The sequence below is a fragment of the Euprymna scolopes genome, chromosome 12 (assembly GCF_053919585.1).
Source record: "Euprymna scolopes isolate OS-2025 chromosome 12, ASM5391958v1, whole genome shotgun sequence".
Lineage (NCBI taxonomy): Eukaryota > Metazoa > Mollusca > Cephalopoda > Sepiida > Sepiolidae > Euprymna > Euprymna scolopes.
This window is the reverse complement of record NC_136493.1, coordinates 89521609-89540553: the sequence shown is the minus strand read 5'-3', so window position 1 is coordinate 89540553 and position 18945 is coordinate 89521609. Positions and strand designations below refer to the sequence as shown.

At 33.5% G+C, this 18945-nt stretch overlaps 1 protein-coding gene across 1 annotated transcript in view; it reads right to left on the bottom strand.

Moving 5' to 3' along the window:
* Positions 1–18696, bottom strand: part of LOC145291084 (uncharacterized) — a 34313-nt gene extending 15617 nt beyond the window's left edge. Inside the window, exons 1-2 of the mRNA XM_080136600.1 lie at positions 18652–18696; positions 17146–17329 (exon numbers count right to left, since the gene is read on the bottom strand). Coding sequence (XP_079992726.1) covers positions 17146–17329; positions 18652–18696 — 229 coding nt within the window. The remainder of the gene's footprint in view (positions 1–17145; positions 17330–18651) is intronic.
* Between the last annotated feature and the right edge of the window lie 249 nt (positions 18697–18945).

Here is an 18945-nt window from a genome sequence, read left to right as displayed (position 1 = left end):
AGTCATCTCTGAACACATTTACCATGTACTGGATAAGGTGGGCGAAGCCAGAACTGTAGCCCTTGATATATCCAAGGCCTTTGACAAAGTCTGGCATAAAGGGCTTCCAATGAAAATTAAATAGTACGGTATAACTGGACGTATGCTAAATATAATTAGACCCTTCTTAGACAATAGAAGCATACAGATTGTCATTGACGGATGCACATCCAAGCAGCATAACATTAATGCGGGAGTGCCTTAAGGGTCGATCCTGGGACGATTACTACTCCTGATATTCATAAACGGCCTCCCTGAAAATATTGTGTCTGAGATGGATATATTTGCTGATGATACAAAGCTCTATAATAACAGCTGTTCATAAATCTAAGACAATGGCAGAATTGTTAGAAAATGACCTCCAGACCATAGTTGAATGGGACCGCAAATGGATGGTAACTTTTAATGCTAGTAAAACTAAGCTGCTCTCCTTTAACAATTATAAAACGCCTCTCCAATCGTCTATATCCATGACAAATAGCACCCTACCTGAGAATTCTACCTTCAAACATCTCGACCTAACATTTGCGGGCAATATGAACTGGAACAAATACATAGAGAACATTGCAAAGGCTGCTGCAAAAAAAGGTGGGTTCCCTCTATCGAGCTAGAAGACTACTCACGCCTGAGAATATCCTGTACCTTTACAAGGCCACTGTTCGCCCATGTATGAAGTATTGTTGCCACATCTGGGATGGTGCATCTGCCACTAGTCTCTCTCTCTCTCTCTCTTTCTCTCTCTCTCTCTCTCTCTCACTCACTCTCTCTCTCTCTCTCTCTCTCTCTCTCTCTCTCTCTCTCCCTCTTAGATAAAGTCCAAAAAAGAGTGGTCAATCTAATCGGTCTCACTTTATCAACTAAGCTCCAGCCTCTGTCCCATCGCCGCAATGTTGCATCACTGTGCCTGTTTTACAAATATTTTAATGAAATGTGTTCTGATGAACTTGTTTCACTTGTACCCCCTCGACATACATATCCCCAACAAACCCGCTAAGCAATAAGATCTCACCCCTTCACTGTTGTTGTCCCTAAATGGCAGAAAGCTTTCTATTCTAATAGTTATTTTCCCTCGAACAGCTAGACTTTGGAATTCCCTTCCTGCTGCCTGCTTCCCTGGCTGTACTGATATCTTGTTTATCTTTCCTAGACATGGCCACAAATAGTAGCTCCTTACGTCCAAGTGGCGATATGCTTTGTAAGGGGTGAACATGAGTAAAAAAAATATATATTTAATGACTTTTAGAGAGTGCTCAGTTACTTATAAAACCCTCTGGCCAATCTATCATCCATATTGGGAATACTCGACGGATACACGAAACCGATTTATTGAAGAGTCGGTTTAATTGTTATTGTTTGAGGACAATTTTACTAATTGTAGTTAATTCCTATTTTAGTCACATAAATTACTTAGAGTGAAATGAATTTTGGAATTTACACCTCAACAACTTATTTTTACTTTAAAAATAACATTAACACACTAAGTTATAACAAGTTTTATCGTGAAACAACCACAAACTTCTACTTAAGTTATATTAGGAACTGTGTGACTCTTAAAATCTTTAAATATTGAATTTTTTTATTTTTTTTTTTATTTTTGCAGAAACTGGTAAATGAGTGTCTAATCAATAATAATCTACTGAAAATAATGAAAAAGGCGAAAAGAACCTCCCAACAATACAGCCAAAAATTCGGTTTCATGTTTCCATTAAGTGTTTCCAATAGAGGAATTGATTTACTAGAACTTTGTATTAGAAACTGAGCACCCAGTGGCGTAGTATCAGATTTTGCCGCCCGGAGCGGTCGGAAAATTAAAAAAAAAAAATAAATGTGCGAAAATAAGCATATTTATTTGAAAAAAAAAAAACAGTTTGTACAACTATTTTTTTAAAATTTATTCGACAACATTTTTGCATTCTTTTCTCCTTTCTTTCCTCTCTTCTGAATAATCATCGACCCCCCCACTTTATTGGTTTATTCTTTAAAAAGTTTTTTTTTCATTTTTTTAAGGTGGCTTCAATAAGTTTCCTGACATTTTTGTACAAATTTCAAAATTGTTATAGACTATTGAAACTTCAGAATGTTATTGCTATACATCTTAGGAAAATACCCATGAATTAATACAAAGACTGAAACTTGTGCATGCAATTATTATGTTTGTTTTTTTTTCTAAACCTTTCACTTCTTGTAAGTAAAAAAAAAAAAAGAAAAAGAAAAAATACTCGAGCTGAGATCGGAACCAAATCCTAAAAACAATGAATCAAGTACGATAACCATTAGAACAGCGTGACACATTCTTTAACATGTGTTTCCAAACTACTTATGTTTTAACATAAGTAATCTGTAATGTGAACTATTCACGCATGCGCATTCGTGAAATAGTTAGCAAACAGATAAAAAGCGTACCAATCTTTCAATTTTTCCTTCTTAGCCGCCCGTTTTTCCGAATGAAAATATATTAAAAAATTGTTCACATGTCTGAATATTCTATATACCAAATTTCAAGTCTCTAGATAAAAAAATTCGTTGAGTATATAGGTTAAGAAGTGTCCTCACACACACATTCTTACTTTTATAGATGTATAAATTAGAGTTGAATTATTCAACGTTCCTTTATCTACTCTCATCGCACAACATGCCTGTTGAAGATTCATGATGTTTGAGAACAAATTTTACCTTTTTTTAATTCTTCACATTTTGCAAATAAATCAAGTTAGCCAGCACGAATCACTACATTGAATGCTTCCAAGATAATGCTCGTTTACGGAAAACCTTTCCAGCCACCGATTGCCATGTCTAATAGAACTTCTTCAGATGTGATTATTTTTGAAATGAGGATTATTCCTATTATTTGTATTCTTCAGACTACTGTTCTCATCTTCAGTGTTATTATCACAACATTTCAATCGATGTATCCTCCGACCTTCTTCAAATGTATCTTGTTGAACTCCATGAGGACCCGTGACGTAGTGAATAAAGTACTTGGTAAAATTCAGTTTTCTGGTGGTTGAAGTTTCAATCCTCAGTGCGTGCGGCATTCAAAAGTATGATTATGAATTACAAAGAGACTAGCGGAGGTGGAATGGTCGCCCGGCTTTGCCCGAGCGTAAAATACGCTTAAATCTAATAATTTTTATTTGCTCAGATTTTATATATATAATTATATAGTCGTGATTTCAAAAGTAAAAAAAAGCAGTATTTAGGTGCCATCAGCTAGAATCGAAACCAGAACTGTAGCATTCAAAGCTGGTGACGTTACCACTGTACTAACGTGACACAGATTAAAAATTAAAAATAAACTAAGGTGAATGTATGATTATGATATGATAATGATTAAAGTTTTTTTAAATTTTGACCCATTTTTGACCTCTTAAAAAACAATTTCAACCAGCTAAAGACCCATAAAAGAACGGTCCGTAAGAATTTCAATTATTTGAGGCTCCAAGCACCGCTCATCGACTTTTAGTTCCGGAGGAGATAGAGTTTGAAAATATGGAGGCAGACAGACAGACAGACAGACAGATGACCGTTTATATATTAGATTACTTACTCATGGCTGACGAAACAAGAACATGCTACCCTCGTGGATTAATTAAAGGGTTCCATTCGAAACTCCACACAAATTCCCAAGTTCGACATCTGAAGAAGGTTGAAGATTACATCAACTGGAACATTGTGAAAATAACATTCAAGAGTAGTTCACCGAATCCAAATAATACAAACATGAACAAAAACGAATATATAGAATATACTGACAAGTCTGCTGCAAAGAAGATGAGCCCTCTCTATCGAACTAGAAAATTATCTCATCTGACAGTATCATATCTCTACAAAGCCACCATTCACTCATGCATGGAGTTTTGTTGCTACATTTGACCTGGTGCACCAGCAACTCATCTCCACCTCTTACCCAAAGCTAAAAAATAGCATCTAATATAATAAACAACCTACTGTCTTCTAAGCTTCACCAACTGTCTCATCGCTGCAATTTTGCATTCCTGTATTTTTCTGACAAGTACTTCAATGCAATGTGCTATGATGAACTTCTTGCTCTTGTGCCCTCTTAATCTAAATATCCAAACCAATCTAACCCAAACAATCAGCAAAATTCCAGTTTTTCACTGCGGAGATCCCGTGATGCCGAAAAATCTTATCCTCTAATAGCTTCTTTATATGAACTATTAAGTTTTGTAATTTCCTACCCACTCCTTGTGTTCCCGACTGTGGAAACATGCGGAAATTGAAATGTTATGTGGTCAGACATCTTGCTGCATTAGGGCAGGTCGATTTTGGAATCCCGGTGAGGCAATGGTGATGATAGTTGGGGTTTGACATAAAAAAGACCTACACGAAATATTTTTTTCAAAATCGTTATCTTCGCTTGAAGAAATGAGTTTAAAAGTTGAAAAATTGAAGCTATTAAAAGTTTTTCGGTGAATTGTCAAGAACGTCCCGTCATCAAAACAATCCGTACTGTTAAGAAAATGGAATCATTATTTAGAATGTTTTAAACTACATTTTTAAATAAACTGAATGAAGATAATGAATTAATAAAATAAATATTAACGGTAAAGGCAAAATTATGTTGTTGTTTTTTTAATAATAGCGACTAAAGTTCGCCTTTTCATTTCAGGAACATTTTGAAGGAAGGGGAGGGGAAACATTTTAGATTTCCCCGTTGCAAAACACGCTCGTTATTGATATTGAAAATTAACGTTTGTTTATTATTTAATTTGAAAACATTACGATTTAGGCTTAAATATTTCGAAAGGAAAAACGAATAAGACTTGTTTAAAATATATATTATTATATTTCAAGTGTCTGCAGTGAATTTAAACATATTTGTTTTATCTTTTTTAATTTGTTTTTCTATTAGGTTGGTGCAAAAATAATGTCATTTTTTTACGTTAAAATAATACGAGTAAATAAGGAAACAGCTTTAAAGGTTTTTCGTTATTTCTGCATCTATTGTGCTAAAATAACTTTATTATTTAGAAAGTCATTCTTAACATGGGTAAGATATGAGGTTGTGTTGTAACTATTTTGCACTTTCACCTAACAATTTAATAAACAAAACTTTCATAAAAATTAAATTTAACTTGAAAATACTACTTAAAATAGCATGGTAACATAGATGCACAAGCACTGGTTTTTCAAACTCTAAACACTAAACATTCGCTTAAAATGGCACAGCTACAGCAAGAATGAATCTCTGTATGGATAAATTCATGTTATCGAAGGAGGACCTAAAAATGTCTAAACTAAACACTACTATGCCTCTGATTTGGTTTGGTCCTCTCTCCTAAATACATCTAATTCAAATCTACGAAGTTTTCATTATTTCTTATAACTAGCACTTATTTTTTTTACATATGAAACTGGAAGATAGCCTAAAACAGTTTCCTTCAGTTATAGTCCATTTATTTATTTTACTTTTCAGATTAGAATGTCAGTAAAAGCACGACGTTCAGTTTTAGCAAGTGGTTCACAAAATTTGCTGGTCCACCTTGTCGTTTTGATGAAACAGCACCCTCAACTTCACGACAAGTCATCAAGTTTAGTTATTTCCTTGAAAACAGTTATCCCCCACTTAAAAAGTAGTGAGATTTCTAAGTTAATTGCTAAGGAATTAATTAGTATTTGGCAAGCAGTTAATCCGCTATTTCCCTTGTTAGGGGAACGTTATATAGGACAGAAGGTCAATATATTTTGCTATGAGGGCCAAACAAATTGACAAGAAATCTTTAGCAGCATCCAAAGTGAAAAGAATGAAGGAACTGCTAGACAGATCGTTTGATATATTTTCTTGTAGCTGTAAATTTCCTGTCTTGAGATGTGATGACTTTGCAGTAAAGTGCAAGACAGAAAATTGTCAAAAAGGCACATAGTCTGCACTTGTCCTCCTAACAAGGAGGTAAAATTAATTCTATAGATTCACCTATTTTGTGGAAAATAATAAATACTAATATATTATTTTATATAATCTGTCTCTATTATGAAACATGCAAATTTTCCAATTTTCAGGTTCCACTAGAAGAACTGCCATTTAGAGTAATTTTTAAATTAATTGCTTAAACAACAAAAACCCTAACAATATTTACTGGTCCTTTGGGGAAACTTTGTATCAATAATTATCAAGATTTGCCTCAAGTAGAATTTTAAAAAATTAGTGCCCCTCCCGATCATTTAAACAGTTCAAAATATAGTGCTTTTGCACTACTTCCGGAAAATATAATATCGATGATAAACTCATGATTAAACGAATTGGATGTGAGAGAAGAGAGCATTCAAACGATTTTGTCCATTAGGTAAATAAATATTTATCCATTAAATTTTATTAGTTTTCTCAATTTATCCGAACAATAGTCAGTTTTATTCATATTACATCACAAAAATAAAAAAATAAGTGTTTCCAAATAATTGATTTTTTTAGTGTTGTTTTTTCAAGAAATAGTGAACAACTCAAAAAAAAATATGAAAAAGATTACTGCTATCAATTTTGCAGCCACACACTCGTCAAATTTGATTGATTTTTCTCAAAAAGTTGTATATGGGCAGGAAGCAAGACATAGACACATTATTACAAAGTCATCGTCCAGCAAATTAGACCTTCATTTTCCTCGAAAGGAAATTATACAGAAAAATTTAGTTCTATTATAAGGTTATAGTATTGCGTTTAATAAAAATTAAAATACACGGTTCTGTAACTTGTATCAAGTTGTTATATTGTGTAATACATCTCCACATATCTTTTTGAATTGTGAAACTTAAAAGACTTAGTTGCTAATTAGCTTTTTTTTTACAATATTTGTTTAATCAATGCAGTAAAAGTTGAGATATTGGCTAGTTGTGATTCATAATTAAAATTATAATTCATGTATTTATTTTTCTTTTAATGTATTTCATAAAAATATATAAATTTTAGTTGGATTTTTTATAAAAATAGTGAAATTTCAAAGTCAGTATTGTGTAAAATGCTATGAAAATGAAGGATTTCTCAGCATTTTTCTACACGATTTTGAAAATGAAATGCTCAATTTTCTGTTCAAGATAGGAATCTAATTTTTGGTATCTGTTCTTATCACATCAAATCCCAACTATCATCACCAGTGCCATGTTGATTTTCTGAAAAAAAAGTTGCAAATCAACCTGCCCTATTGCTGCATCCGTCCCCTCTCCCCGATTAGCATGCCTTTATAAACCTGGCTTCTAAACCACAGTAGCCCATATGTGTCTGTGGTCAATTTGTTTTATTGGAATTAATATAAGTAACAAAAAAGAAAAGAATATATTTTTTGATTTGTGGTTAGAGAGGAAAAGAGAGAAGGAGAAAGGGAGAGAAAGCGAAAGAGACAGAGATAGAGAGGAATAGAGAGAAGGAGAGAGTGAAAGAGAAAGAGAGAGAGAGAAAGAGAAAGAAAAATGAGACAAAGGAAGAGAGGAAAAGAGAGAAAGAAAAGAGGGAAAGACAAAGAGAGAGACAGAGAGAGGAAAAGAGGGAAGGGATAAGTGAGAAAGGGAGAGAGGAAAAGAGAAAAGTAGAAAGTGAGAGAGAAAGAGAGAGAGAGAGGAAAATATAGAAGGAGAAAGTGAAAAGGGAAGAAAGAGAGAAATAGAGAAAGATTGAAAGAAAAAGTGAGAGAAAGATAGAGGAAAAGAAAGAATGCGACAGTGAAAGACAGAGATACAGAGAGAGAGAGAGAAAGAGAAAGAGAGAGGGAGACGAAAATAAATTTAATAAAGTAAGACAAAGAGAGAGGGGAAAGAGAGAAGAAAAAGTGAGAAAGAGAGAGAAAGCAGAAAAGACAGAAGGAGAGTGAAAGAGAAATAGAAAAAGAGAGGAGAGAGTGACAGAGATAGAGAGAGAGAGAGAGAGAGAGAGAGAGAGAGAGAGAGAGGGAAAGAAAAAGTGAGAGAAAGATAGAGAAGAAAAGAGAGGAGAGAGTCAATGAGAGATAGGGGGGAAGAGATGAGAAAGTGGGAGAGATATAAAGTAAACATAAATAGGATATTTTTTATATTTAACTTTGTAATATTATTTTTTGCATTCAAACAATTTAACCTGAGCTCAATCCGTGACTCAATGGGGCATTGTTTTTACAATATAGTCACCGCTTATTAAGGCTCGGAGTCCACTCAAGGATAAGGGATAATGTGTATCGTATAAACGATCACGTTATAATCAATTGGGAAGCAGCTCTACAGTATTGTGTTCCATAGATAAACAGTTCTGAGGAAAAAGCCCTGCTCGTTGAATTTCTCTCTGTCGCTGTCTCTCTGCCTCTGTCTCTCTGTCTCTGTCTGTCTGTCTCTGTCTCTCTCTCTCTCTCGACACACACTCTACACTGATGATTGCGTCTGTACGTATAAAAATAATTACTTAATAATTTACTATCTTGTAAAAAAAACCCTAATTGAACTAAATATAGCCCATGCTAGACCCATTAGTAGCTGCGTTCTAAAATTGTTAATAATCGATTAATTAGTTTAGGAGTAGATCTTGCATACTCAAATATATAAACATATCAACATTCATAACTTAAAAAGTTATCGAAAAACACAGTGCTTTAGTGTATCACAGCTTTTCGGTGCAACTAACAGTTGCTTGAAATCGAGATCGAACCTAAGACTATCTCCTAGATGATTGGCGACTCTAAACACTTAGCCACGAAGAATGCGCTATTTCTAAAGACAGAGATATAAGATTCAATAAATGTTGCAAAATAAATTTTGAATTTAAAACCTCTTTTCAAATGTATCGTATTCACCAGCTAAACCAAGTCAAACAAAAACTAGGCCAACTCGGTTGCCTTACCTTCCCTTTTAGTAGTGTACGTAACTTGCAGACCTGTATATACCAGTCAGAGATCTGTTCTCGACAATCAGTCTGTAAGAGACTATTCCAACTCTCTACAAGTCACCATTCGCCAATGGATGAAGTATTGCTGCTAATCTGAGCTGGTGGACTTTCTCTTCATCCAAAAATTAGTATTTAATTTAATAGTTCCCATACTTCCAATCAAGAATAAAATAATTCACGTTTGAAACCTTTAACAGACCAATTTACTAGTTGAGGATTGAAACGTGTATATTCAAATCTATAAACACATAAACATACCAGACTTTATGAAGTCTTCCACAGACATAATGTTTCACTGTATTATAGTTCTCCAGTGCAGCTAGACTAGCACTCACCTCAAGTGAAATCGAACCTATGACTATCTACTAGATGATTGCTGGCACTAAACACTCAGCTACGAGTTGGGCGCTATGAAGACAGGGATATATTCGTAATTGTCTGGAATGGTATTTGATTTGTTAGGCAATAAAATTCAAGTAAAAGATTGAAGAATCGAGCCTATAACGAAAGAGAATGGAATTCAATATATGCTGGCAAAGAATTAATTTGGAATCTGAAACGTCTTTTCAAATGTATCGTACTCACCAGCTAAATAGTGTATTATACTCACCAGCTAAATATATACTCACCAGCTAAAAAATGTATTATACTCACCAGCTAAATATTATATTATACTCAACAACTAAATAAAGGCCAATCAAACCGCAGCATACCACTATCCAACTCAGATCGAACCATTCTGCTGATGAGAGATTCTTTAATGAGCCCATGAATAAAATTGTTGTTTTTTTTTATACCAAAAATATCATTAACTATTATTGACGCTTCGAAAATTCTGCTACAGCTGTTCTTCAATTAATGTTGAAAACAAAAACAAAATGAATTAATGAATATTTTAGATCACATAACCATTTATGTTCTCCTTAGAAATGGGCATGTTTTTAGTTGATGCTTGTCATTTTAGTTTTTTTTTCACAGATAATTAAAATACTCTTGCAGATTGGTAATAATCAAGACACACATTGTGGAAGTTAGGAAAACTCGTCCAGGGAAAATTCGTACCCGGAAAACTCGTTCATTTTTTGCTAGGTAGGAAAACTGGCCCATTATTAAAGAAAACACATTTTATGACCGTTATTGAAATACATATTGTTTTTAAAAGAGAACACAACTATTTTTACTTGTTTACTGTTGTTTTAAAAAAATAAAATTGATTTTTCTAAGTCTTTGTTTTCTACCTAGCTTTGAAAGTTTTTAGTGGTTCAACTTATTTTTAAAAGTTTATTTAGCTAAAAAAACACAACTAATGTCTAGTTTTACTTTTAAACAAAAAACGAGAGAGGATCACGTCGAAGTAGTCTCGATAATGGCTCAAAAATAGAAAATTAAAGAAAATACTGTGGTAGATATAGCTTTAAAACGAGTCCCCCCCTCCAAAAGAAAATAAATTTGTATATTTTTAGGTAATGTCCAAGTTTACTGCTCGGAAAAAAAATCAAGCTACCGGAAGTGAACACGGTTGATTATGTAACGAAACTGAACGGAAGACACGAAAAACGAAACTATATATTTATTAAAAAAATTCTTCAGTTTTTAACACTTCTTATGTTATTACGAAACAAAAAAAAAGAAAACACTTCTTGTATTATCAAATAATAAAACAAATATTTTATTAAAAAAATTAATTTAATTCGTCTGCATACAGCAGAAGTGCCCTCCCCAAATGATTTATGTATTTTTGGTACTGCACTATTTTTAAATATTTTTTTCACGTTAAATTTAAGTTTCACGATATTTTTTTATTTAATTGTTAGGAGGAAGCACAGAATAACTGCAAAACACCCTCCCCTCCCAATGTTACTAATGGCTTTCGAAATAATAACGTTATTATTTCAGCACAGTACCAAAAATTCATAAGTACTGTGTTTTCTTTTTTTGTTTCGTAATAACACAAGTATTGTTTAAACTAAGTTAATTATTCTGAATAAAATATTTACTTTTTTGATGATACATAACTGTTTTCTTTCTTGCTTTTTTTTTGTTTTTGTTTTTTTTTCCATAATAACACAAAAAGTTGTAAAACTGAAATATTTTTAAAAATAAATATATGGTTTCGTTTTTCGTGTCTTGACTCCGTGATTCCGTGACGAAGTTTATTTTTTTAAAACAAAGCTTGGTTGTTTGGTTGATTGGTTGGTTGTTTTTGTTTTATGGCATATCAACCCTTTTCAGGTTATTTAATGCCGAATCGAGTGATTTTGAAGAACAATTTTTAATAAAATATATTTGTTTTTTTCAAGTCGGTTTCTATTTAACCCACAGTTGGGACCCAAACAGCTACTATCACTCCGGTTCAGAGTGGATCTGGGAGCAATGGCAATTAAAGAGAGGCTCCACACTCCCCAAAACCTGCAAGCTGGGGCTTCACCTTCGGATATAGTTTAAGGTCATACCAAGGACCTTAAACAAGGGTAAACAAGTAAAAATAATTTTGAAAAATATTATGGGAGTGTGTAGTCGCCTTTAAAAACAATATCTCTTCAATAACAATAATGTGTTTTTAATCGATATTTATTCAATAATGGACCAGTTTTCCTATGTAGCAAAAGTGAACGAGTTTTCCGGGTAAGAGTTTTCTAGGTACGAGTTTTCCGGGGACGAGTTTTCGGGGCAGCTTCTAGCAAAAACATATGTAGCACGTATGCACAGCTCACCTTCCGCAAAAATGAACTCCCTCGTTCTTCAAACGGATTTCTTATTTACAGCCAAAGATCGTCTAACCTACATAGGATCGGCAAGATTTCGGTGTTGGTTCACGCGACCATTGAAGACAAAATCATCCGGGTGTCACCATTTTGGTTTCTTCTATTCTTCAGCAGACGGACCCTACAACCCTACAAAACACAGACACGTGGGCGTTTTTTGAATCAAGTAATATTTGCACTCGTTATAACTTTCTCTACAATAGTTAATGTTTGAATCTAGTAATAAATAGTGGAAAGTTCCTTTCAGAAATCAGCAAAAAGTGCACTTCGATATGAATAAGTTCCTTTCCTCTTTTAGAAGAGTTGAACTTCATTTCAGATAAGTATCCTCGGCATTAAAATTACATGTCAAGGTTACTACAAATGGAAACAAATCACGGAAATTAAAACTATATTCAATCTAGAGAGATCATGCCTAAAGTCTTAATGAGAAATGCGACATTTTTTTTTTTACTTTTATGTTAACTAAACTCGTACATCAAGTTTGTGCTTATTTAATTCTCTAAAAAAGCGTTACATTTTGCCATATCATATATATATATATATATATATATATATATATATATATATATATATATATATATGTTTTATTTTTTATTACCGTTTTATCTGTTTGGTTACATCTGTTTTGGATGTTGGACCGCGTTTACGATCTAACAGCCTCGTCAGACTTTACAGAAATGGTTGGTTAGTATTAGGAAGAATTGTTTTTAGAAGGAATACGAGAAAAAAAAAGGAAAAGAAAAAGGAGGGGGGTTGGGGTAGGAGATAATAGGGGGAAGGCGAGTAATGACAATATTTCAGTTTTGAAGGTTAAAATATATTAGGTTGTATTGTGTGTGTGGGGGTAGCAGATTCAGGCAGGCTTGGGTGGAGATATGTGGATATAGGGAGGGAGAGGTGGAGAGAGGATGGTAAAGAGAAAAGAGAGGGGTAATGAGAGGAGGGGGAAATAGGAGTTTCAATTTTGGGGTTTTAAAATTTTGACTACTTTTTTTTTCTTATTCGATAAGGTATATTAATTAGATGAGAGAGAGAGAGAGAGAGAGAGAAGAGAGGAATGGGAGAGAGAGAGGGAAAGGGTTAGTGTAGCTGTCATTTTTGGCAGTTACAATGTTTCATTTACGGTTTTCGTGGTCGCTGTTCATTTCATAGTGGGTTGTTTTAAGCAGTTAAGAGTTAATACAGACGTTGACGCACACATAAAAGCGCATAATACATATACATACATATTACACACCAATATGTATGCATATAGGCACACACATATAAAAACAATGCCCATGCAGACGTTCGTGGATCTACATGCAAACATATACACACATACACGCAACTCTCGTACACATATATATACTCGCATATATATACATATATAAATACATGCTCACACATATATAAATATAAATATATACATACACATATCCATCCATATACATATACGTAGATATACAGATCTCCAGTAAGAAGTAGATGCACACATATGCATACACAGACATATACATACAAGTACATACACACGCACGGGCTCATATACACATATACACAATTACATAAAAGTACATATTCATAAAATATACAGACCTATATAGGCACACATATATATACATATACACAAATATATACATATCCATACATACATATATATATATATACATACGCATACCGGCATGTATACATCTATACTAAGTAAATAAAGTAAAGTTAGGATAAATAAATAAATAATAATAATAATAATAATAATAATAATAATAATAATAATAATAATAATAAATAAATAAATAAATAAGTGAGTACGTGGTTTAATTTAGTTAAGTTAGTTAATACTGTGGGGGTTATATAATATATATAAGCATATACAATTATACAAGTATGCATATTCATAAAAATATAAACATACATACACATACAGACATATATACATATATACACAGAGATGCGTATATTTATGCTGAGTAAGTAAAGTTAGAGTAGATAAATGAATGAATAGATAAAGGATAAATAGGTAAGCGGGTGTAGATAATGCAAGGTTAGGTGGACATGTTGAAGTTATGTTCGAAATGCATGTTGTCGGTTTAATTTTTAGGGGTCTGTATTGATTTGCTTTGCTTATTGGATGGGGATTATTTTATAGTTTAGAGGGAAAAAGGGGGGGTTAAATGGGGTATAAAGTTTTAAAAGTTAACTATTAGGTTCATATACATAGAGGGAGGGGGGCTCCTAACATGTTGATTTGGGCAGTGGCTATGCTTAACTTTATTTTCAGTGTGTTGTGGGTATAGGCATACAGACACATATATGTATATAAATCCAGGCATAGCTACATCTGTACATATACGCCCGCTCATGGTAGATTTTGGAACTGAATCGCTAAATTTTACTGTCTGTGAACCCAATGCCTCATTCTGTCCCTGGGAAGCAAGGACATGAGGCTCTCGAGGGCCTTGACATTTGTTGCGGGCAGGGGAAGTACAGCCTGCTCTACCATTTAAGTAGAAGTTTTTTTTTTTTTTTTTTTTTACATAATGAAATTAACTGAATTCTACGAGTTTAATATTTTCAATTTTAAAACTTTAAAAATCTATCAAAGTGTTTCTATTCGTTCAATTTTTACGATATTTTCAGGGTCAATGTGAAATGTTATGCTCTTTTCAATAAACCAAATATAATATTTTAGACAAGCGTTTTTTTATTACCCCCATTTTGAAATGTCTATTTAAATTTTAATAATTAATTTATGTACCAACGTTTTATATATGAAAAATTGAAGATAAAAGATTAATAAATAAAATATTCTAATTTAAAACAAAAAAAAAAGAATAGTTTTTTGGAAATTTCCCTGTAAAGTCCAAAGTGTAAAATCTTTTTTTTTAAACCACGCTGATTTTTTTTTTTTTAATGAAAGGTCATGTTATGCTTATATCGTCAAGTAAATACCGGACGCTGACGGCAATTTTTTTATATTTCATTCAATGTTTTCTATTTTTAGATATTTAAAAAAAATTCAGTCGATAAAGTAGAAATAAGATATAATAATCAAAACTCGTGTATTTCATTAGGAGAATTTTAAAAAAATTGGTCAACTGGATTTTTTGTTAAACGGGAAAAACTTATAAGTGAATGTATGCTTTTTTTTTTAACTACGGAGGACCAAAAATACTAATTTTGGTTAACAGAACGCAATAAAAAAGAGACATTAATTTTCCCTTTGACGAATCTATATTTGATAAATTCGCAAGTAGCAGGAGGATCTCTTTAAGCTTATCGCAAAACGTGTGACAAAAATGCGCTTTTCTACGACCCTTGCTTTAAAAAATATTTTTATTTAAAAAATACATGGAATTTAAAATATAAATATGAATAAATTCTTAACAATGAAGAATGGAACTACCCATTTAATAGTATTTTTTATAGGTAAGTGATTTTTTGGCATTTATATATATACATATATTTATCGAAGCAAGTGAAAATACGTTAATTTTCTTTAAATCTTTTTTTAAAGAAAACTGATTAAAAAAACAAATATTGCATAATTTGCTATTAAACCTGTTATTTTTTTAAAATTATGTCTTTGCTCCTTAAATTGAAAAAAAAATAGGGCTTGATTTACATTTTTCAAGTATTTTCAAGATAGTAAGTTGAATTATTAGTTCTTATCATGTCATTTTTTAATGGCCGCTTCTAATATACCTATTGCACCACTAGTGTTGATATGCGGTACAGAATGGAGATCCATTTCCGGATTTAAAATCAGCAGTCTCTAAATTAGATACCAGGAAGCGATGGTCAACCCTATCAAAAATTTTGGACTGATCCAAATTGATTAGTGCAGCTTTCATGTCGGCTTCTATCCTTCTCTCTAAGATCGTACAAATTAGATGCAAGCTGTTTTGAATCGATCTCCCCTTCACAGCATAATTTTGCTCAGGTTCGATTCAGGAACTTTCCAATAACTCCCTGCAACTGATTCGATAGGATCTTGGCCAAAATCTATCACTTCATGTTTAGCAGCGTTATGGTCTGTAATCATCTAGTTCTTCCCCACCATGGCTATCCCACTTCTTCAACAATGTGATCACTCCTTTGGTGACTTGACCAGGGATCGAACCCTCATTAAACTAATGGTTGAAGATATCCGTCAGAATTTTATTTTTTAGTAAGGAGAGAGCGAAAATATGAAAGAGAAAGAGAAAAGAGAAAGAAAAAGAGAGCGAGAGTTTGTTTATGTAGGGAGAGACCACATAAATTATTTCTTACTTTTAAATTTCTTAACTTAGTCTTAATGATGGCAATGCACGGACAGAGTCTCAAGACAACATTCACTCAGATTTTTACATTGTCAGGAATATCTCGTCTGTACTGCTCACAACGGAGGGTGGCCTTTTCAAAATCCTTTTGTTTCTCTCTTCAAAAGTGTGACGTTGTCTATATTTTGACACCTACATTTCTAACATACTTTGTTTAGGGAGCTAATCTTTAACCCCCCCTTCAATCACACCACCTGCAGCTGGGTATATTTTCATTTGTTGACAGGTTACTCTGATGTGTACTAATGTGACCAAAACTAGTTAACGTAATCGCTACTTTCTGGCATAGAGTCTTAATATAAAACATTTTGTTTTTAAAACATATTCTTAGCAATTATTTCAACAATAACTAGGCAAACTCAGCGGCCTTTTATCTATCAGGCTGAGGTATTAATCCTATCTTCTTCTTTGAGGCGAAGTTAGTTTATTGCTACCTGCCTGAGGCTTTCTTGCCGGGGAATGCTAACATAAGTGTCCAGGCTATATTTACAAAACCAGAGTTCTCCTTTTTTAGGGGCGCTTGCTTGATTCTCCTCACCTTCCAGCCTGGTGCCACAACCCCTATGGTAGGAAGGATGTAAAGTACAGTCCAGCAGTGTGTAGGCAAACTCGGTGGCCTTTTATTTGTCAAGCTGAGGTACTAATCCTGTGTAGCTCTAGGAGGTCCACTCTTCCAGACTATATCCTCGCTCTTAGTAATGAATGTTACTTGCAGATCGGTATATGCCGAAGATCTGTTCCAACTCTCTACAAGTTATCATTCGCTCCTGGATGAAGTATTGTTGCTAATCTAAGCTGGTGAACCAACCATTATTCAAATCTATAAACACATAAACATATCTAACTTTATGAAGTTCTCCACAGACATAATGTTTCATTGTATTACAGTTCTTCAGTGCAGCTAGACTAGCATTCACCTCAAGTGAAATCGAACCTATGACTATCTACTAGATGATTGCTGGCACTAAACACTCAGCTACAAGTTGATCGCTATTTATAAAGACAGGAGTATATTCGTAATTGTCTGGAATGGTATTTTATTCGTTAGGCAATAACATTCAAATAAAAGACTGAAAAAATTGGAGCTGATTACAAAAGAGAATGGAATTCAATAACTAAATATTTATAATCGTATCAAAATTTGGAATCTAAAACCTCTTTTCAAATGTATTGTACTCACCAGTTAAACCAAGGCCAATCAGGCTGCAGAATACCAATGTCCAAATAATACTCAACATTTTGCTGCTGAGAGATTCCTTAATGCAACCATGAATAAAATTGTTCCCTTTTTTTATACAGAAAAACCTCATTAACGCCTCAGCAATTTCTGCTACAGCTGTTCTGTATAATCCGTCAATAAATGTCTAAAACAAAAAAATGAATCAATGAATATTTCAGATCACATAATTTATCTTCTCCTTAGAAATGGACATGTTTTTAGTTGATGCTTTTCATTTTATTTTATTTTTTTTTCAAAGCTCAAGGCATTAATCTTGCAGGGTGGTAATAATGAAGACAAACACAGTGACATAGTTAACAAAAAGTGTACTAGCAAAAACATGTTACAGAAGTACACGCCATGGTTCTGGGGCCATAACTGCCACAAATGAGATTAGTACTCTTCACTCCATTATTTACTCAAGATTTGAGAGGTAGTGGAAAATCTTAATTAATACTCGGGTATCTATGTATCTCATATAGAAATGAAATTGTTGTGCAATGGGGTACCAACATCATATAGGGATATGTACCTGTGACGAAGGGTTCGTCGGAATGTGTGTACGTCTCACTAAATGTCTACGGTGGTTCTTCACTATATGAACCCTAAGTTACGTTGTTGCATCGTTGGATGATCGTCTAAATGTTTATATGTTTGTGTGTGTGTGTGTGTGTGTGTGTGTGTGTGTGATACATGTATCTTCGACATACCTTATTTTCATGCGTCGTTGATCTTGGTCCATATGAAATTCATCTTGTTCTTGGGGGGGAGGCTGGAACCTGTTTGCATGAATATGCATTCCATTTCAAGAAGAATTTGCTGATCACAAATTTAAGACCACTTTAAAATTTAGAAAAAAAAAAAAAAATTTTAAGGATAGATTTTAAACTCTTACGACCTAAGGTTACCAATACTACAATCTAAAGGTTATGGAAACAAACAGCTATATTCCAAAGATTTATTTTCAAAATTTACATTTTGATTAAATAAGGCTTTTTACACATGATCAAAATTATTACCCCAGAGACAAAAATTCTATTAAATTGTACAAAAAGTGTATGAAAAGTGTATGAAAACATTCAACAATAAAACTTAATAATGAGTTCTATCTTCACTGCTTTTGATGACTTCAAACATCCTTTGGGACATGCTAGAAATAAGGGTTTCCATTAAGGTGCGGGGGATCCTGCTCCAGTTTCTGAAGATGGCTTCACGAAGTTCATTTTTTGTTGAATATTGTTTGCCATTTTGATAAATCTCTCTTGTCATCCATCCCCAAACATTTTCAATTAAGTTCAAGTCCAGTGAGCATGCAGGATGTCCCAAGAGATGGACTCCATTTTCTTGTAGAAAGCTCAAGGTCCGTCTTGCAGTGTGGATTGCAGCATTATCCTGTTGGAATAACCATCCATCCTCACACAAACGATTACCCTCCGTCATCAAAGATACTTTTTGTAGCATGCTTACATAACCAGCTGCTGTCTGACGACCCTGCACCATCTGCAGCTCCATCGTCCTTCTGTAATAAAAGGCACCCAATACTATTACGGACCCTCCACCACTATGACGTGTGGAAAAAATTTCAAGAGGCATGTTTTTGTTATGCCAATATCGCTGGAAGCCACCAGGACCATCTAAATTGAATTTTTTTTGTCAGAAAACAGGACTTTCTTCCACTTATCAACGTCCCAGCTTTGGTATTCACGACCAAATCTTAAGCGGTCCACTTTCTGACGTAGAAGTAATCAAGGAATTTGTTTA